This window comes from Idiotropiscis lumnitzeri, chromosome 7, assembly GCF_059441095.1.
Source record: "Idiotropiscis lumnitzeri isolate Australia: NSW breed Sydney's pygmy pipehorse chromosome 7, RoL_Ilum_1.0, whole genome shotgun sequence".
In the NCBI taxonomy this organism is placed as follows: Eukaryota; Metazoa; Chordata; class Actinopteri; order Syngnathiformes; family Syngnathidae; genus Idiotropiscis; species Idiotropiscis lumnitzeri.
Genome location: NC_142397.1, coordinates 3,750,215 through 3,770,428, shown reverse-complemented (window position 1 = coordinate 3,770,428; position 20,214 = coordinate 3,750,215). Strand labels below are relative to the sequence as shown.

Below are 20,214 nucleotides of genomic sequence, written 5' to 3'. Positions count from 1 at the left end.
CTTGCTCATCTTGCTCTTACTATCAGCGGTGAGGAAGGACATGTTGTTGATCTCGTTCATCACCACAAAGTTCTGCTCCTCGCGCTTGAAATTCTAGAAAGATAAGCCCACGCACGCACACACGCACACATTCGTGACAGCAGTGATGGGAGGTAACCAAGTACAATTTGATTTATTTATTTTTTAATTAAATACAAAGTGTGAGTAAGTTTGCGTGTCATGAGACTAACAGAAGATGAAGAAGCAACATGAAGGGCAAAACTTACGTGCGATTTGGACCAGAAAATGAAGACCTCGCCCACCATCCTGAAGAGCTCCTCTGCGTCGGGATCGGGACACGTCAGCCATCTTGCCCTGCGGACCAATCACATAAGAATTTCTGGCGGCTGTTTTTTCCAAACATTATGAATTGTTGAATATCTGTTGCTTCATCTACCTGTTGTTGTCCACATAGCGGATGAGCAGAGGGTAGAGGGCGTACAGGTCCCGGCACAGCACGGCAAACTCATCTCGGATGGTTCCGTTCTCGCTGTCCACCTCCGTCTTGCCTTCCATGCGGAGATGGTCCTCCTCGGCTACCACTTTTCCTGAGCGCTTCTTTAGCTTCTCCATAGTGGGGATGAAGTGCGACTTGAGCATCTCCGGCTTGGCCCGGCTCACGATGGGCTGAGCAAACACTGCACACAAGCTTCACATGAGATACTCTACAGAAGGAATGAGGGTGTGAAATTACAAGGACTAATGCAATACGAGGTGCAATGATTAATTGATTGATTGAAGTGCTCACCACAGTCATGCTTAAACTTGTTAAACCAAAGACCATCTCTGGAAATGCTCTTCAATTTCAGAAAAAAAAATAACAAAATGCAGTACCATCGCAGTGTTCGGTCAGTTTTTATTAAAAACAAGAACGACAATTTATCCGGATTAAAAATAATGACGTTAGGACTGATGGATGTGACGCGGCATGCAAAATATAGGAAAATAAAAAAAATATATATAGGCTTAAGCTCCCACAGACCTGCCAACCTCTTCATCCAGGAAGCCTCATCGATACCCAGGTTGTTGACCACAATCTTCATGATGCTACCCAGGAGCTGGTTGAGGTGCTCAGAGGTGACCGAGGTGCAGATCTGGCCCTCCAGATCAGGGAAGTTCTCCAGGCCCCTCTCCCACCAGCGCGGAAGGTAATTGCACAGCATGGGCAGCGTGATCTCGATCACGTGAGGCATTTCCGTGTAGCGTGCCCCCGACTCGGCAAGGTCGTGGATCTCCTTCATGAGGATGTCAAGCTCGGGAATGTCGGGACACAGCTCCTCCACTTGGCTGGGAAGACCCAGAACTGAAGGAGACAAAAAACATTTGGATTTTTTTTTTTTCTTTGCTCGAAAAAAATTTTGGGAGTTTAATGAACTAATTTGTAGCCGAAAAGCAAACGAAGGGTGATGATGCGTTGTCATTGGACTCACTGGTTCGTTCTCGGGGAGTCTTGGTGGTGTAAACTGAAAATGCATTGAACTCATTCAGCTCCGGCTCAAGGAAGGCGACCGGCATGGCCGCTGCGAGGTGGGCCAAACACTCGCCAAGGGCGGGACGCTGTCTGCACAGGAGGATGAGGAAGAGGGAGAAGACGATGAGGATGATAGATAGGATAAAGTGTAGCTGTTAGAGGGAGAGGAGGAAGAGCGGGAAGAGAAAATTAGTGGAAGTGAGGATGAGGAGGAAGGTAAGGGGGAAAAGCAGGAAGAGAAGGAGCATGAAGGAGAGGGAGAGAAAGAGGAGAACGAGGAACGATGGGTGAGAAGGAGAATGAAGAAGCAGCAGAGGAGTGAGAGGAGGAGGGAAGGAAAGAGTAGGAGAGGCGAGGAAGAGAAATAAAAGGAGAAGATGAGTATGAGAAGGAGGGTGAGAAAGAAAGAGGAAGGGTGGAAGGAAGAAGACAAAGAGAAGGGAGGGGATGAGGAGGAAGAGGAGGAAAAGAGGATGGATGAGAGGAAGAGAAGAGGAGACCAACGAAGAAGAGGAGGAGAAGATTAAGAGAAGGATGATAAAGAGCGGCAAGGAGAGGAAGAAGATGGAGATTAGGAAGAGGTGGGAGGGAAGAGACGTGAGGAGGAGCAAGTGGAAAAAGATGAGGGAAAGGGAGCGAAGGAGGAGCACGAGGGTAAAGAGAAAAAGGAGGGATGGAAAAAGGATGATGACGGAGTTTCCCACTTACTTTTCCACATGCGGCGTCTTCACCGTGCCCAGTGAGTAGATGCTGCACATGAGCCGATAACAAGAGATTTGCAAGTCGTCCACTTAGAAGAAGGAAAGTCAAAGCGTTACTTCGGTTGCTAGCAAACGACGACGAGAGGATGACGACCGGACTGGACTCACTCATGACATCGTCTCCAAACTGGTGCTGAGCGATGTGGTCGAAGAGAGACGTGAGGACGGGCAGAAGAGCGTTGGTGGTGTAGTTGATGTTTTGGGCCACGCCTTTCACCTACGGCAAGCAACGAGGCTCACTTGTTACGAACACTTCAGTTGGATTTCACCTGGGTCTCTTTAACTTGATCAGGTTCGCGTCTCACTTGGTTGCGGCTGGATACTTTGCCCAGCTTGAGATTCTCCACCATCTTCTCAATGTCATCGGCGGCGCTCTCAAAGAACTGACGCAAGCCGGCCTTGACGATCTCGGGCCCCGACTTCATAACGGTCCTGAGAGAGTGGCGCCGAAATATTATTTAAATTATTTTGAAGTACAACAAGCATGCAGTAAAGGTGACATCAGAACAAGACGCACCGGGCATCCAGTGAGCGGGACAAAATGTGAAGGCAGTTGACCACGGCGCTTGCATCCGTTCCTAGAAACAGCAGACGGGAGGTCAAAGGAATTCAACTTTAATTTACTTTACTTTCCTATCTGTTGAAGCACCTAAGTTTTTGTAAGATTGTCTTTTTTTTTATTTACTTATTCAGAGTGAAATCTGGACCTGTTTCGTTGAACACAAAGCTATTATTCTGTTCAACAAATGGCACATGGAAACATGTTCATAGTACCTTCTCTACGGTCAGCTGTAAAATCGATTTTAAAATTTTGCGCCAATCACTGAATGGCTTAGGTTCTGAATGCATTAAAGAAAAGCAGACTGAATATAAAACCGGTAGGGTTCTGAGATCAGCAAACTCGGGTCAATTCATGGATTGTAGAGCTCAAAGCAAACATGGGGAATCAGCATTTAGGTGTTGTGCTGCACGCAAATGGAATAAACTGCCAATAGAGCTGAGGTTTAAATCCATATATTAATCGGCCGATTAATATTATCAGAAGTTATCAGAATTTTATTGTGCCAAATATCGGAATCAGCCTCAAAAACATCCAAATCTGTCGGGGCCTAAACAACATATTCTGCTCTTGTGATGAAGAACACACATTCAACAAATCACACTCAGGCTATTAGTGGCAAAAGAAAAAAAATGCATTCGATGAGAGCACGAGAGGGCAAACAAAATGTGATCGGCATAAAGGAAGAGGAAGAAGAAAATGCAGAGGAAGACAGACACACTCGCGCCGTGCAGATCGCTTACCAAAAAGAGAAACTCTGTGCCTCACCAAAGCAGCCAACTTACAGAAGATACTGACACGGAGGAGAAAATAAGAGGAAGAGGACGATGAGGAGACAACCAGGGAAGGAGAGATGTTTGAGGTGACATGGGAAGCCAACATTAGGAGGGGCGTGGAGGAGGTAGAGGACAGACACATCACACACTAGTTGTTTTTTCTTTGCTTGGTTGCTTTGACTAAGAAATGTGTCAAATTATTCAAATAAAAATGTATTTCAGTGGAACCTCCAAAAGTCAAACGTGACTCAGGTGGTACAAGAACTTGAGATAAAAACACTTTGAACAAAAGTTAGTCCAGGGGGCGGGTAAACAAATTAGATTTTTTTTTTCATGAAATTAATTCTCATCTCAAAATTATATTATTTACAAAAATGCATAGCCAATGAATTATGTTCAGAAAATAAATATTATATTATATATATAAATATTAAATATTTATAAAATTATTTACTTTACTATTATGTTGGACTCAACTAATTATTCAATAAAATATATAAACCCATTGTCAAACATATATACATAAACAATTGTTACTATATACATTTTATTAGTTATTATTTCTAAAGATGAACCAATTACAGTTTTGAATGAAAAACAATTATCAAATAAATAATAAAAAATAGTGAATGAAATGCTACATTTACAAAGAATAAATTAATCAATTATTTAATGATAGATAAATAAATAAAAATAAATAAATAAATGATTGGGACTTTTTTTGAGTATGGTTATTACACTGACAGTTTAGTATATAATTTCTTAAAAAAGTGAGATTTGTGAGGCACTTTTGTGACACGAATCAAATTGGTATTATATTAAAGTTACTAGACGCTTTTATTTCCCCCTTCATATATGTAAGGCCGCTAATTTTTTTAAAAATGTAACTAAAAACAGTGATAGTACAGGTAAAGTGACGATAAACTTTGTTTCCGTGTTCTTCCAGTTCTTGCGTTTCACCTTCGAGGTTCCACTGTAATTCCGAGATGGCTGTGAAGCTACCTTGCAATCATTTCCTTCTCCTTGTTGGAGGAATGTCCTCCACTTCCCAGGACTTTAGCAGGAGTGGAGAGGAAGTAGAGGCAGTGGTTCTTGAAGTACTGATTTACAAGTGGCAAGAGAATCTATGGGCAAAAACAAGCTTTTAACAAAACACAAATGACATAAATGCAGCCAAAGTGACAGTCATCCTCATTGGAGAAAAATTCCAGTGTTGACGTGTAAGAAGGGCTTCTCAAACTTTTGGAGTCCAGAAACTCCTTATAGGCAGGGGCAGAACTACGTGCTGGCCAACAGTGCTCAAGATTATTACTTTCACATTTTCAGTGGTTCATGAAATAAAATGCTTGCCCAATTCACTCAAAACACAAGCAGGAAAAAAATCAAAATAAAAAGCCTCTTTTAGAATTGTGCAGAAGTTCTGCGTCACGCTGGCAACTCCACTGAAAAGATTCTAGCTCCGCCCCTGCTTATAGGGTAGTTTTTTTTTTCCAAGGACCCCCTCATAGTCGACATTTAAAGCACCACGCTAGGGCTCACAGACCACCGCTGTTTAAAAGCACAACTAGCTCACCTTGGCAAAGAATTTGATTTCTTGCTCATGTGGCGACTTCTCCACCCGACCACTGCTAACCACAGCCTCTGCAAAAAGAAACATCAGGAACAAACGTGATATTGACATTCATGTTATGAGCTTGTGCATGTCTTTCTTACCCAGATGAGCAATGAACTCCTGGGCAATGTCCATCCATTTTAGAAGCTTCTGAAGGAAGCCATAAGCAAAGCGCTTCTCAATGGACGAGATGTCCTGCTCCATGTCCTTCATGCCCCTGAGCATGGAGAAACCAGGAGGGGAAAAATAGAAGAAAAACAAGAATTTTATAGAAATTTGATGAATTGTATAACAAAGATTGTCGTTACTTTTATACATAAGCATAAGGACTACGGCTTGGAGCTGGCGTGGCCGACAGTCAATATATAGTTTTTATATTTAGTTCTAGTTACTCATAGGTATAAGAAAGATGTTAATTATGTTTGTCTGAACTTTTAAAGGCATTTATTAACGAGTGAGGCCCAACGTGAGTACTTTTGCCAACTTTGACCAATAAAAGACAATGATCACAAAGAAGTGAGAACCCAACCTGGTCACGGCATATCCGTTGAGTTGGAGGAACTTGAGAAGGTCTTGGGCTTTTTCTCGGTCTCTGGCCTTCTCCTTCGCGGTCAGGGTGTCGTAAGGCACCAGCAAAGGATGCGTGCCGCCACCTGAAAGGAGACGTTTGGCGTTGCTTAGCAACTTGCCACTGGTGCAAGCGAATGACGGAGAAAACTTTCCACCTTTGGACTGAAGCTCCAACTTCTTCTTGCGGCCCCACGTGTTGTGGTAGTTTTCAGCCAGCTGCTCGGCCATGGACTGAAGAGAGAAAAAAGATGCACCTACATCTGGTGGCGCTTGAAGAGGGGAAAAAAAAGGAGAGAGACATGTTTGATACAAACCTGCAGCTCTCTAGACAGAGCCATTCCTGTGATGTCGATCGGTTGAGGGTTGTAACCATGGCTGGGATCGTATGTAGCCTGGAGACAGAATGATGTTTTTTTTTCACTTAAGTCCAAAACAAACTTCAAGTGTAGGCTGAGAGTACCTGAGCAGTTTGGGAGATTTTCCGGGTGGCGGCCTTCTTCTCAACCTCTCCCTCGCCATCTCGGGCTTTCTCCAAGGTCCACTCCCATGCCAGCATGGCTTTGATGGACTCTTTTATTGGCCAACGATAGATCTCCTTGTCCTGACAAGCACAGACAAGTGGGAGAAATATTAACTTGTATATTCACTGGAAACATCTTCATGTTTCTTTATTTGCAAAAAAATAAATAAAATTTAGTGCCTGTGTCAGTACATCTAACATACTATGTTATCGCAACAGAAACAGGCCAACATTTTTTCTCATTTTATTTTTTTAATAATATTTGACCCACAATATAACAGGAGCGTTAATCAGATAACCAAAAAGGAATAACAAAAGGAAAAATATCTTTTAGGGCTCTCAATGAGCCCTAAAAGGAAAAGGGGCATTTGTGACCCGTCATTTTGCACACTACAGATTCAGCTAGCTCACAGAATCCGAAATAGCCATTACCTTTTCAGAGAATGTTTTGTAAGGCCTCAACATCGGGTGTGTCTTTGCGTTCTCGTCTAACACCTCTCCATAGGTCCAGTTGTTCTGAATCTGTAAATGAAGCAACACCCATTAACATGTAAAAAAAAATACAATTATTTATTTATTTTTTTAATATTTTCAGAACTGACCTTTTCAAAGGCCCATTTGTCATGGGTGTGCTCTGCGTACTTGTTGATAAAGACGTCCAACCTCTCAGGAATTATGGTGCTGTCGACATATGGACTTGGGTTTGCATTAATACATACACCTTCACAAATTATTATTAGAAGCAAATGATACAAAAATTAGAGCGGAAACATTGCATTCCAAAAAATACAATTTCCGTAGTTTGTACGGTGTAGTTTAATCCCCCGCACCGTCACAATTCGCTAGGATTGGCCCGTTTGTCTGTAAAACCTATCCCTAGCGGTTGCCTGAAAAACTGGTGCCTTCGGGCCGGCGTGTGAAGGTGAGTAGTGGCCCAACACAACAGCCTACTAGACACTTTTTAGCATGTATTTGTCAAATCTCTTCTCACTTGGTGGTCTCCACTGGCTTGGGGTCAAAGTTGCCCTCGGCATCCACAGACGCTTTCTTTTCGGTGTGAGAGGAGTAGCTGGCATCCACGTAGTCGGGCGGGATGGCTCCTGCTATCGCACACAGGCACGGCATGGCAATTTTGAAGAGCTCTGCATCGAATTTCTGTCGTGTGGGGATGAGTGCAGAGGAGCAGCGTTACTAACGGCAGTGGTGGGTAGTAATGAAGTACAATATTTTTCTTTTACTCAAAACCAATTGAAATGATTTTCCTTCCTTTAATCTGCCCCCCTGGCCACTCAATATCGGACGAAACACAAACAAGGGCACCTCTCACCTTGTGAGCCAATGACTCAAAGATTCCCCAGAAGAGTTTGCGGGACAGATGCAGCTCCTCCTCTGAGGTCACGCCAAAGTTGGCCCAGCCGTTAGGCAAGCAGTAGTACTTCCAGCAGCGCTCATAGTGATTGGTCAGAAGCTGTTGGGTAAACATTTACGTTAGCTGCTGTGCAAGTGTGTGATTGTGAACATGACAGTGAAACCCCTGCATGTGTGGTTCAACATTCATGAATTCAGAGGGAATTGTTGCCAGTCCTTCTCTCTGGAATGATCTTCCAGAAAATGTGAAGCAAGCCCCCTCTCTCATTTTTAAAGCTTTTAAAAAAAAAAAAGCGAGGCAGACCTTGAGAGGCATCTTTGCATATTCGTTGAGAATGGGCACATCAAACACCAAGCGCCTGAGCAAATGCTGAAGCATGGACGGCCGGAGGTACCTGCCAACAGTACGTCACGAATTATGAGGATTCGTCAGTTTCACATGTGTGCCATTTGCCACCCCCCCCCACCCCAACTGACTTGCATAGCCACATGAGGCACTCCTCAATGACGTCCCTCTGGGCCTTGGTGAGGGCTCGGCCGCGGGACAGCCGGTAGATGGTGTGCAGCATGGAGTCGATCATGATGGCGCGATGGTCGGTGCCGGCGAACAAGGGGGCACACTTGGTGAGCAGAGGCAGGACGGCCGAACAGAGGTAGCGGTTCAGCGCCAGCGCCATTTCTGTGGTGCTGAAAGCCACCTGGAAGAAGAGAGAGGTCAGAATACAGAAATCCACACAATTCACGGGCGTAGTCTACTTTTCCGAAACAATTTGCTGTTTCAAGATCCATTTCAAGAATGCATACGAAGGACTCACGGTGTCAAGAGAAGCCGCAGCTCTCATGTCAGGCAGGAAGCCAACCTCCAGCACGTGGAGCAGGAAGTCCTGGTTCTCGATACCGTACACTCTGTCCAGGAAGAGCACCATGGAGGCTTTGTGGTCGGGCACGAAGCTGCCAGACATCCTGGGCTCCACAACCTGACCGTCTGCAGCATGGACAGAAAAAGAAATAAATAAATAAAACCAATCAAATCAAAACTCCCCTCCAAAATCAGTAAAAAAAAAAATTCTCGCTGTTGCAAAGTTAAACAAATATTAAGGGACAAACTGAATAAAGTTCATTCTCTCTCTTTTTTATAATTAACTAAGGGACAAATGATTGTAAAACAGTCAAATATTCTGTCTCGTAATTCATAACCTTATTGTTATAAGTGGACCAAATAATAATGAATTTTATTCATTAGATATATATATTTTTTTGATTAACTGGATGATTAACAGGTAATCACAATTTTATTCTACCAAATGTTGGAATTTGCATCAGCCTCAAAAAATCCATCTCAGTCGGGTTTTCTATCAAACTAAACATAAAACTAAACCTGTTGTGCATTTAAACCAACCACACAATTTTTTTTTTCTGCGAGCTAAATACTAACACATAATGCAAAATAGCATAGACGGGCTAACGAAAAGCATCCTCAGACTTCACCTTTTCCGTGAGAAGGAATCTGCACAGGCAAGCTGATGACTCCCACTAGATCCTCGATGGGCACCAGAGACCTCAGGATAGCTCGGATCCTCAGAGCTTCACCCTTTCCTGCTTGGATCAACTAATGGATGAATAAAGACGCGTTAAGAGTTCCGTTTTTACATTTGAAGCACTGAGAATAATCGGTATTGTCATAAGCGGCTTCACTTACGTGCATCTCAGGCGCGCAGCGGCCCAGCAAGTCAATGAGGGCCGAGTAAAAGGACATGATGGCGTTTCCCAGATGCACACGGCTCTCTTCCTGCTGCTCCTCACCGCCAAACCTGACAAGAATTAAAAATAAAGGATTGAAAAAAAAAGTCTGGATACAAAAAAAAGATTGTGAACCCCTCAGTTTGAGATGGAAACCCACATGAAGCGTCTGTCTTTTTTGACAGTGGGGCCGTCCCTTGCTGGATCCTCTGAGATCTTGATGGCCTCCTCCATGGCGGCCAGCAGACCGTTGCCGCCCTCTCCTCGCAGCGCCGGACCGAAGCACTCGGGTCGGCGGATGAGAAGGCGCACGACCACGTTGGCGTTCTCCTCCACGCTCTCACCTATGCGGGACACTAAGTCAGCCAAAAGAACTGAACGTGTTGAGTGGAAATACAGCGTAACCTCTTGCTGGGACAGGCTGCAAGAGGGAGGACACTTTTTGGGATACACTTGTATGAGGCAACGTTACCATTCACAAAAACAGCAAAGCGCAGGAAGTCCAAATATCTCTCCCCTCCGCAGGGGTTCCAGCCAATGTCTGGGTAGCCCTTGGACAGCAACATGGGGCACATCTGCAGGCCACAGCCTGCTAAGTATGTCACCACCTACGTCATATAAAACAATTCCAATCATTACAAAACCTTTACTGTATGATCTTGTGCACAGACACTCGGCAACTATAGAATATGCAACTTAAATTGTCATCCATGCGCTAGTTAAAAAAAAATTATAATTAATTAACCTTCATCACACTGTCCAGATAAAATCTGATCCATTTTTGACCCAACCTGAGACTGAATTGACTTTTTCAAAAGGTGTCAAATGCCAAAATAAAACTTTCAGAAACATAGCTGCTTTGTGAGTTGCGGAGTGTTTGTATATATATATTTTCTTTTGTTGCCAAACCATTTCAAGGTCCTGCTCCTGTAGTGCCAAAGCCAGTTCGTTGTTGTCGATGCAGGAGGCCGCCGCCACATCCAGAGGAGTGGAGCCCCGCATGCCTGAGAGTCACAAGACAATTAGTCAGCTCGTTCATCAGGTAGACGTACGGAATAAATACATTTCTGATACAAACCATTCCAGCAGTTCCATTTTGTGCATTTACAGAGCTTTTTCTAACATTCCCCAAATTCCCAGAACTCTGTGGTATTTCCTTTACCGGTTTATTTATTTGCTTTACATTCTGCTTCCACATACACAAGTTGTTTACCCAGATTTTCATTGACTATTTTGTCGACTTATGGATACGGTACACTGACCCAGTCCGATGCCGCTGTTCTGCAACAGGTAGCTCAGATGGTCAAACATGGAGCGTTGATTCTGACGGCTGATTCGACAGAAGTAGCACAGGAAGCGGCAGCAGTTGGTCACCATTTGGGGGAAGCGGATTTCCTGCGGAATAAAATGTGGATCGTGTTGCATAGTGAGCGACCATGATGGAGATTTCTCAAGGAAGGATATTTACCTTTGAGTCTCCTCCGCCACCCAACACGTTGACCATCACCTCCATGACCGTCTCATGCATACCAAGAGCTCTCATCAAATTGGGGTGCTGGTAAAACACCTTGTTGTTCATGATATTCCTGGAAATAAATGTAAATTAAAAGACAAAATTAGGCTGCATTCAATTCCCTGTGGTCATTGGAATATATTACGTCAGAGGCAGTGTTACTTATAATAGTTTGAGATTTCTACATAATTTATTTTTCGGTTTGACTTTTTTTTTCTTTAGAGGAGATTTGTTAGTGTTTATTATTTTTTTTATTTATTCAAAAATACTTAGTTTTAATTGGTCTATTAATTTTAGTGTTAGTTTTAGCTTTTTAAAAAATATATGGCGTATTTGTTGAGTGCAAGATAAAAATAAAAAAATAAATAAATTCATTCATTCAGACCCTATGCTTTGGATCATAAGGCGCTCCTCCTCCGGGCCCATCTGGACGATAAGCAGCGAGCGGATCTGGCCCAGACACTCCAGCAGGTCCATGGTGTCCTGGTAGGACACGGCATTGATGGCGTATGCTTTGGGCAGCGCCCGGATCAGCTCGCCCAGGCCGTCGTACTGCCGGTGGAGCAGGCTGAACATGAGGCGCACTAATTCCGGGTTCTGGATGAACGATTCCTGAGCCCAGTGGATCATGGTGTGGGAGATCAGCTCCTGAAGGGTGCCTGCGTGACCAGAGAGCTAATTAGGGGACCTCATCCGTCCACATTTCTCCACCGGTTCAGACCAATCCAACTTCAAAATATTCAGTCCATTCAGGATACCTTGGGGAACTATTTTTTGACATTCTCATAACTATTTTTCAGTATTCCACATTCTCTGTGATAAATTTCACATATTTACGTCCTTCTTCTACATTTCTCAACTGATTCAAACCAGGAAACAAAAGTCACATTATTATATTTGTGTTTCATCTTACTGGGTTTGGGCTCCTCCTCTACTTCGGGCTTCTCCTCCTCTTCCTTCTTTCGCAAGCTTTTCACTTTGTCCACCAAGCTGAGGAGTCTTCCACTCAGCGAGGTGTCCACCTCCTCCTCCTCTGTCTCCTCTTCGATATGAATGCCTGCGGCGGTGGTATAAAAGGGTGGCTTAGAACAGGAAGTAGAGTGCATGCAGAATGTGAGCGCTTTGAGGGTGCCCTCACCGCAGTGAAGAAGGAGGTCATTGTGAAACTCTCCCAGAGTGTCTCGAACTTCCTCGGGCACAGGACAGTCCTCATCCTCTGGACTGTGTTTGAAATTGGTCAGCAAAAGAACCTTTATGTAATAAAAAGTGAATGATTTTATGTATTTGACATGTTTTACTTGTGATAATTGGTTAATTTATTTGTTATGAAAAATACAATACATAAATTCGTAAAAAATTTACGCACCATTATTGATTTATTGTAATAAAAAGTTCGTTCATTTATTTCTTGTAAATTCTCAAATATTTCTTTTTTTTTTTTTTTTTAACAAATTTTTACAATTTGTATTGCATAAAAAAATTGATGAAAGAAACATTCTGGAAAAATAAACAATTACACAAACACATTCAGACGCATGTGTAAATGTTTTGCACCAGGTTGTTTCTTCCAAAGTCGCTACTGCACCTGGTCCTGCGGTGGCGAGCGGAACTCGCGAGTCTTGCGCGCCGTCTCGGCAGCCGACATGGTGAAGGCTCTCATCAGCTCGTTGTAACGGACGCGCTGGTTGCTCTGAATTTCGTGCACAAAGTTGTCCGAGTAGGCCACAATGGCCTCTACGCGATGTCGCAGCTCGCAGTCGCAGAAGTACTGCAGGAGGGCGCACATCTGAGAGAAAGAGCCAAAGTTTGACATTTAATACGGCATTAAATGCAAACGACCATGATGTATCATGTTCCCAAACGCTTTTCCAACAGTCTTGGAGCCATGCAATAAGTGTAAAAAAAAAAAAAATCTCAAATTCAACATTTCGGCAATTCAATTATCGGTACTGTAATTCCGGAGCATTTTAGTTCAAATCAGCTCTTTAGTCTGCTTTCTCATTGTTATCAGCCTAACCTGTAGTTTGACAGACTCCGGCAACTTCATCTGTAGCAATCCTTCCTCCAGACCCTCCTCTTCTTCTTTCAATTCTGCCTCCAGAATCTCGGCCTCCTTCTCCTCTTCTACCTTTTCTCCATCCACTTTTCCGCCTTTAGCCTCGCCCTCCTCCTTCTTCTCTTCTGCCTCCTCCTTCGGCTCGGCCACTTTGTCATCCTCGAGCTCTCCTTCCTCCAAAGCTTTCAGCTCCTCTTCCTCCTCTCCCACACCCTCATCCTCTGGCTCGGCCTCGTCTTCCTCCTCCTTCTCCCCCTCGCTTTCGCCGTCCGCTTCGCCTTTCTCTGCCTCCGTTGCCGCTTCTTCCTCCTCTTCTTCCTTCCCGCTAAACACGTTGGGATCGATCATCTTCAGGATGTGTTTGGTGTCTTCGTCGTTGAAGATGCCCATGATGAGCAGTGTGCTGATCAGCTTGAGTATGGGAACAAAGTGGAACTCCACACTGCCTCCCACTGGGTCGCGCATGGCCTGGCTACCATCCAGCACAGCTTCGGTTAGCATGCTAATCGCTAGGGTCTTCAGCTCCTGAAGTGAGGGGAAGAAATGAACATGTATGGTTGATGCATAAGTAATGCAAGAGCTCCCAAAAAATCATAAAGAGCCTGTGGAACACAGGTGACAAACTCAAGAGTTGCCGAGCCACATTCACGGCAATTAGATTTCAAATCCCATTGTTTTAGCACAAATAATTGACACATGCAACTTACGGGATCTATGTATGTACTCATCGGAAAATGGAAGCTCTAGAAATCGTTTTAAAAATGCGTAAATTTCGTATCCATCCGGAATTTCTGACAATGTCAAGTGACTCATCACAGCATACAATCAAACTGGGAATTTTTGGGTGCAGTTGTTCACCTGCTTTGTAAATTGTATGTTAAAATATACATACAAGTTCAGAAGGCTAAAAAGAACTGGTATTAGGGTTCCAGTAGTCGGCAATGCCATACAATCAGTGTCAAAATTAAACCACACCTAGTATGCAACTAGTCTCTAGAATCACCCACGAACGCCTGTATTTTGGCCTGTTTTACTGCCACTTCTCTTTTTTTTCAGTTGCGCGTTGAGACCAGTGAATGTGACTGATTTTTGTAATTTGTGGGCCAGTGAAGCCCTTTGACACGACGCTTTTGTGATTAACCACTTTATACTATAAATAAACTTGACATGGCACACTATGTTTAAAATGTAACATTTTATATGGAGACATGAAAGACTCAAGTTTGTTCAGGTTGATGTCAAGTGCAATCTCATGAATTCCAAGTGGAGTGTTAAATAAGTTTTAGCCATCAATGTAAGTCTGACTTGAGCCAAGTCACGTGACTCTAATTTCCACGCCTCTGACATTTGTGTACGTTTGTCATTAACTGCACTTTGGTGAGATAATAAGGAAATTATTATTTTGCAAAATGAACATATTCAACATGCCTCTTACCTGAAGTGGGAAAATGGGACTAAGCGTATACAAGTCAGGATCCATGCCCACAAAGTTGATAGAGGAGAAATGCAGTTTAGGTCTCAAGCAGGTGTTAAGACCCACACCGGGCAGCGAATGGGCCTTCTTGGCGTCCGGGTAGAGGTTGATGCTGAGCGTGTCCTCCGTCATTGGTACGATGAACTCTTTGTTGGTGCCCAGTCGTGCCCGCTTGGCTGACTCGAGGTGGATACAGATGAGAAGGTCATAATAGCCACTGCGCAGAGGACCGGGCAAGTAGGTGTTCTCGATGGCGTAGAAGAGCTGCGATTCGTCCACATGGCTGCAAAGCGCATGGGCCACACGGTTGTTGCCCAGGGCGCACACGGCGCAGTAGAGCATGAGGGTGTGATAGTGGAACTTCATCAGGTCCTGGCGCTCGGACAGCTCCAGAACGTCAATGCATCTGAACACAGAGATGATTCACTTTTAAAGGACAATTAAAATATTGCATATTAAATGGCAATTGCAATATTACGGGGGGGGAATTGCAATTAGATAATTTTTCCAGATTGTTCGGCCTCAATCAGTCACACAGGAATAAGGTGGATAACGCATGATGCCACCTGGCTCGTGTTGCTATCCCACCTGTTCTCCTCCGGGATGTGCAGGGCCATCATGACAAGCGGCTCGGTGCACTCCACCACCCAGCCCAGCTTCTCGTTCACTTTTCCCACCTCCGGGTTGAGGAAGCGATTGGGCATTCGGCTCCAGATGACCGGGGTCAACATCTGGACGTCCAGCCTCGGGGGACACTGGGGCACCGGGTTCTTGCGCTCGCTGCGAAACATGGCGGCCGAGATGGGCATGATGTTCTGGGGGCAGAGCAGAGAAGGTTTGAGACTCTTGGGAGAGGTGAGAGGAGAAATGTGGGCGTCAAGAATCGGACCTTGAGTTTTCCCAGCTCCAGTTGCACCATGTTCTGACTGGAAGGCTGGATGAAGACGGCGGGGAACAGCTTGGTGTTGGGTTCCACCTGAGACAGAACAACTGTGGTTTTACTACGCAAGAACAGGACACACTGCAAGTAAAATTAATCTAACCAAGAAAAAATTAATTGACGAACGTGTCAAACATGCGCATAACTTTAAGTCCTCTAGCATAAAATGTGAAATGCCATAGACAGGATAACGAGTAGCATCTACGTGGTGGAGTTGTAACACTTCAAGCAATAGTTATATATTAATTATTATTACTAACAACAGCAGTTTACTGGGTTGCTCTCTTGTGAAACAAATTCGTATTCTAATGCCCCACTGTGGCCAAGTCGCAAGCACCAAAAGGAGCTCCTCACCTGGTAGAAGGTGTTGATTTCCTTGCCGTTGGCCGTGAAGGTCATGAGGCCCGTGGCCAAGTCGACCAGGCAGCCGACCACCATGTCCTCCTGACTGAAGCGGGTCTGCTGAGTGCTGACCAGATCACCTCCCCAGACCATGTAACAGTTGCTGTGCTTCATACTACAGGGAAACATTCTCAATCACAATCTTGCACTGAGGCTCTTTTGTGAGTCCTGTTATGTTAGACTTCGACCCAATTTCGTGATGACCGAAAGTGGTGTTGTGGGATCATTGTTTTTTGTTTTTGTTTTCTGAAATTTTTCAAAATCATCATCAAACTTTGACACCATGTTACACATATTACACAGTTTAGTCAAAAAAGTCAATTCGCAAGGAAGGGATTATTTATTTCCAACTTCCTTTAGAATGAGACGCTTAAAACTAATACTTTTTGACTTGAACAGACATTTTCAAAGACAGGTGAAGTGATGACAATAAACAATTCCAAAGAGGCTGTGATAACAGTTGACAAGCAGTGACTCGAAATGAACAAACCTGTCGTGTATGTTGCCTTTGTCATCGCCCACTGTGACAGTGACGTTTCGCACTTTGGAGAGATCGAAACTTGGATCAAACTGGTGGTAGTCTGGGGTAACCCAACCAATCCACACGCCTGTCGGCTCTTGTCCGGCAAAGATCCTCACAGAATAGTAGTACTGGAGGTAAAACGACAGTCAAAGTATGAACAATTAAAACGCAGGTACCAAAAAAGAGTCTGCACATTTTGGATTGGTACCCCTGCATAGGATACAACCCTTTTTTAATTTAAATAGTTTCGAAAAGTTGAATGAAAATATGACCGGTAATTTTTTCAATGTTAAATCACGAGAAAAAAAAAATGAATGCATGAAACAAAAAAGAAAAAAGAAAGTGTATAGTATATATATTTATATATATAGATATATATATATTTTTTACATCTATAACTACTTTAAGACCATTAAAACCAAACAGGATGGTGTTTCTTACAGTGGTGGTATTGAGAATGATCTCAGGGTCATCTCGGTCGTCAGGGACCACATCTTCCACCAAGCGGGGCACGGTTGGCGGGGCCGGGGGAGGCGCAAGAGGTGTCATGGCCACCTTTTTGGCTTTGAAGAAAAATCTGAGGTGCAGAGAGGAGAACATTTTGTTGTTCTTTGAGTCCATTCGCAGGTGAGAGAAACCAAGCCCTGCCGCGAGTAAGCGATTCGTTTCAACCACAAAGATCCACAACCATTTTAATATTGTTTCAATCTCATCTTGCAACATTCGCCTGAAAAATAAATTGCTTATAAAAAAAAAAAGTTGATCTTACCCTCTTTTCTTTCCTTTCTCTGACATGGTGTCCTTCTCGTTTTCCACTGAGATCTCCTTAGGCACCGATGGCTCCTTCTTATCTTCCTCCTGCTCCTTGCGACTTGCCGACTTCTTGAGGACCTCAAACTCCGAATCGGGCTCCACCACTAGCACTTCGTCCTCAGGAATGGTGAGTGCCCGGGTGAGGAGCGTGGTGCCTGCCGGGATTTTGAACATCTCATGGAACTGGACGGGCATGCTGAGCCTGAGGAACATCATGTCGGTGTTGGCGTTCTGCGAGCCGAAGGTCTTGTGGGTGAGTTTCAGGCAGGGGGCGCTGTCCACCGTCCCATCCACGCGGGACACCTAAGGGATTGATGACAAGATTGTGTCATTTCACCGTTTGGTCAGCAATTGTGGAACTGATCAAGTTCTATTGGTGTGTCATTTAACAATTAAAAGGGCCAATTAACAGTTACCTCCAGGTGGTTGTGGTCGGTGGGGACGGGCTGAAACTGAGGCAGGCTTTTGCTGAACCACATGGTAATGTCTCGCTTCATGTTGATGGCGAAGGGCTCAAAGCCTTCCTGAAGGCCGCAGATGGCAAAGTAGCGCAGGCTGCTGACGTTCTGGCCGAGATTAATCCTTCCAACCTGGGAGAGGCCCAACGCACACACTGGGATGAAACCTGAGAAGTTGAAAAAAAAAATGGGTTTAAGGTTAAATTACAGCACTCTAAAACCAAATTTCAACCAATTTCAGCCACATTTTTGTTCACAACGCCACTTAAAACTCTCACCTTCTCCAATTTCAATGTCTTTGAACGCCATCTCCGAGCCAGAATCGCTGATCAGCATTTCGCCATTGAGCGTGAACATGATGTTCATCTCCGTCAGGTCGATCATACAACCCACAACGTCGCCGGACTGCCACTGGCGGCCGAAGGGCTCATTGCCGATGTGCCATCTTTGCGCCTGAAAACATCACATCGACATTAAGCCTGAAGAAAAACAATATTTGAGTGACAGCAGCACTTTAATTCACACATCCTCTGTTCATGTTAAGCGGGGTACACACACACACACACCCCCGCACACATACACACACACACACAGATAATCGGGCAGAAAACACATGTCTGTGACGGTTCGGGCCGGGGAGGAGGGCGTGGCAGTTCTGTTTGTTACAGGTTCACGATCCACCCAGCCAGGCTCTCCTCCGGAGAAAGTGGGCGTCGGCTCCGGCGCACCTGCAGCTCGTTGCCGGCAATCAGCGCCGGCTTAAGAACCAGCCTCGCCAGGAGTCCGACGCCGGATTATCTTGTCACCTCACGTGGTACTGGCTCATGTCTCGTCTTGTTTCCCGTTCGCCTGACTCGCCTTGCTCTCGTGCTTGCTTGACCCCTGCTCTGCCGTCTTCCCCCTCTAGCCGACCTGAACCCGTCTGGTCCCGCTCCGCACGCCAGCGCCTCCGAGATCCCGCCCGGCAAACATCCCGCCAGCGCTCTCCGCTCCGCCGTGCTTCGCGCTACCTCGCCAGCCCGACTTCGCCTCCCGACGCGTCTCGCTCGACCGCACCCTCGTCCGCGCCACCCGGCACTTGCCCGTCGGCTTCCTTCGACGTTGTCCTGGACGACGCCTGCCTTGTGGTGAACTCTCTCCAGCTCGCATCCCCACTCCAGCCCTCAATAAACCCTGTTTCCCACTCACCTGTCGCTTCCGGGTCCTCCTTCCTTCCCTCACGGTTCGTAGAACCGCGACAGAATAATCCGGCCAAGTTAATGGACCCCGCGACCACGGACCCCCTGGGCGAAACGCTTGCCCACCAGGGCAGCGTGCTCGAGCGCCATGATCGAATGCTGCAGGAAGTTCCGGGCTCCCTCCAGGTCATCCAACACCAGCTCTCGCACCTCTCTAACCAGGTGGGTTCACTCGCTCCCCCCTCCAACCTCCCCAGGGACGCGACCCTGGGCCCCCCGGCCGCCGCATTGCATTATGCGGGCGGTCGAGAGCCCCACGTTCCTACTCCCGAACCCTACTCCGGGGACTTGGGCTCGTGTAGCCAATTCTTACTCAGCACTTCCCTGGTTTTCGACCTCCAGCCCCACAGTTACGCTACCGAGCGGGCCAGGATCGCCTATACCATCAACTTGCTTCGCGGCCGCGCCGCCAAGTGGGCAACCGCATTGTGGGAGGCGGCGTCTCCTGCGATGTCGACTTACGCGGATTTCAGCCAGGAGTTACGCCGTGTCTTCGACCACCCGGTGCAGGGGCGCGAGGCGTCCCGCCGGCTTCTCTCCCTCCGACAGGGTTCCCGCTCCGCGGCCGATTTCTCGGTGGAATTCCGCATCCTGGCCCACGAGAGCCGTTGGAACGAGCCGGCTCTCCGCGAGGCGTTTCTCAACGGGTTGACCGACGCCCTCAAGGACGAGCTGGCGATCCGAGACGAAACCACGACGCTCGAAGAACTAATCGCCCTGGCCATCAAGGTGGACCATCGGTTGCGGGACCGGCAGGCTGATCGTTTCCGACGCCCCGCCAGAGTCGCCGCCCGGGCAGCCATTCCCCGACCCGAGGTTCGCTCGCCATCGCCGGTTCAGCTATCCACCGGCGCGGAGGAACCGATGCAGGTAGGAAGAACTACTCTGGACCCTCTGGAGCGCCAGCGCCGTCGGTCCCATCAGCTCTGCCTGTATTGCGGCCTCCCCGGCCACTTCTTGATCCACTGTCCCAGTAACCCAAAAGAGCAGGCTCGTCGCTGAGGGAGAGCCCAACGCCGAGCCTGCTGGTCTCCGCTTCTGGCTCTTCTTCCCGGATGTCCATCTCCGCCCGGCTGCTGGGTCCACACACCCCCCGCTCGGTCACCGCGCTGGTCGACTCGGGGGCCGACGGCAGCTTCTTGGACCTGACCCTTGCCCGCCAGCTCGGCATCACCATGGAACCCATTCTGTCTCCCCGAAGAGTGGTCGCGCTGGACGGACATCTCATCGCCCGGGTCTCCCAACAGACCGCTCCCCTGACCCTCATCGTCTCTGGAAATCACCGGGAGTCCATCAGATTTTTTCTGATTCACTCTCCCCAGGTCCCCCTGGTCTTAGGGTTCCCCTGGCTCCAGACCCACAATCCCACCATCGATTGGAG

General features: G+C 46.3%; 1 protein-coding gene across 4 annotated transcripts in view; it reads right to left on the bottom strand.

The window, feature by feature from the left end:
* The window catches only part of ryr1b (ryanodine receptor 1b (skeletal)), a 68,483-nt gene that overhangs the window by 22,030 nt on the left and 26,239 nt on the right, over positions 1-20,214 (bottom strand). For all 4 annotated transcript variants that reach the window (XM_088300754.1, XM_088300755.1, XM_088300756.1 and 1 more), the window contains 45 exons: positions 17,874-18,048; positions 17,554-17,762; positions 17,094-17,440; positions 16,766-16,901; positions 16,292-16,452; positions 15,754-15,916; positions 15,349-15,435; positions 15,048-15,274; positions 14,421-14,865; positions 12,947-13,510; positions 12,515-12,715; positions 12,068-12,179; positions 11,843-11,986; positions 11,315-11,588; positions 10,885-11,002; positions 10,679-10,811; positions 10,326-10,420; positions 9,889-10,024; positions 9,577-9,760; positions 9,376-9,487; positions 9,165-9,285; positions 8,492-8,661; positions 8,154-8,374; positions 7,981-8,071; positions 7,636-7,776; positions 7,300-7,463; positions 6,911-6,989; positions 6,741-6,830; positions 6,249-6,389; positions 6,103-6,180; positions 5,944-6,019; positions 5,748-5,871; positions 5,320-5,435; positions 5,180-5,247; positions 4,609-4,730; positions 3,574-3,623; positions 2,789-2,849; positions 2,577-2,703; positions 2,380-2,488; positions 2,219-2,300; positions 1,470-1,600; positions 1,022-1,342; positions 437-677; positions 267-354; positions 1-93 (listed from right to left, as the gene is read on the bottom strand). In XM_088300754.1, coding sequence (XP_088156880.1) covers positions 1-93; positions 267-354; positions 437-677; positions 1,022-1,342; positions 1,470-1,600; positions 2,219-2,300; positions 2,380-2,488; positions 2,577-2,703; positions 2,789-2,849; positions 3,574-3,623; positions 4,609-4,730; positions 5,180-5,247; positions 5,320-5,435; positions 5,748-5,871; positions 5,944-6,019; positions 6,103-6,180; positions 6,249-6,389; positions 6,741-6,830; positions 6,911-6,989; positions 7,300-7,463; positions 7,636-7,776; positions 7,981-8,071; positions 8,154-8,374; positions 8,492-8,661; positions 9,165-9,285; positions 9,376-9,487; positions 9,577-9,760; positions 9,889-10,024; positions 10,326-10,420; positions 10,679-10,811; positions 10,885-11,002; positions 11,315-11,588; positions 11,843-11,986; positions 12,068-12,179; positions 12,515-12,715; positions 12,947-13,510; positions 14,421-14,865; positions 15,048-15,274; positions 15,349-15,435; positions 15,754-15,916; positions 16,292-16,452; positions 16,766-16,901; positions 17,094-17,440; positions 17,554-17,762; positions 17,874-18,048 — 7,128 coding nt within the window. The remainder of the gene's footprint in view (positions 94-266; positions 355-436; positions 678-1,021; positions 1,343-1,469; positions 1,601-2,218; positions 2,301-2,379; positions 2,489-2,576; positions 2,704-2,788; positions 2,850-3,573; positions 3,624-4,608; positions 4,731-5,179; positions 5,248-5,319; positions 5,436-5,747; positions 5,872-5,943; positions 6,020-6,102; positions 6,181-6,248; positions 6,390-6,740; positions 6,831-6,910; positions 6,990-7,299; positions 7,464-7,635; positions 7,777-7,980; positions 8,072-8,153; positions 8,375-8,491; positions 8,662-9,164; positions 9,286-9,375; positions 9,488-9,576; positions 9,761-9,888; positions 10,025-10,325; positions 10,421-10,678; positions 10,812-10,884; positions 11,003-11,314; positions 11,589-11,842; positions 11,987-12,067; positions 12,180-12,514; positions 12,716-12,946; positions 13,511-14,420; positions 14,866-15,047; positions 15,275-15,348; positions 15,436-15,753; positions 15,917-16,291; positions 16,453-16,765; positions 16,902-17,093; positions 17,441-17,553; positions 17,763-17,873; positions 18,049-20,214) is intronic.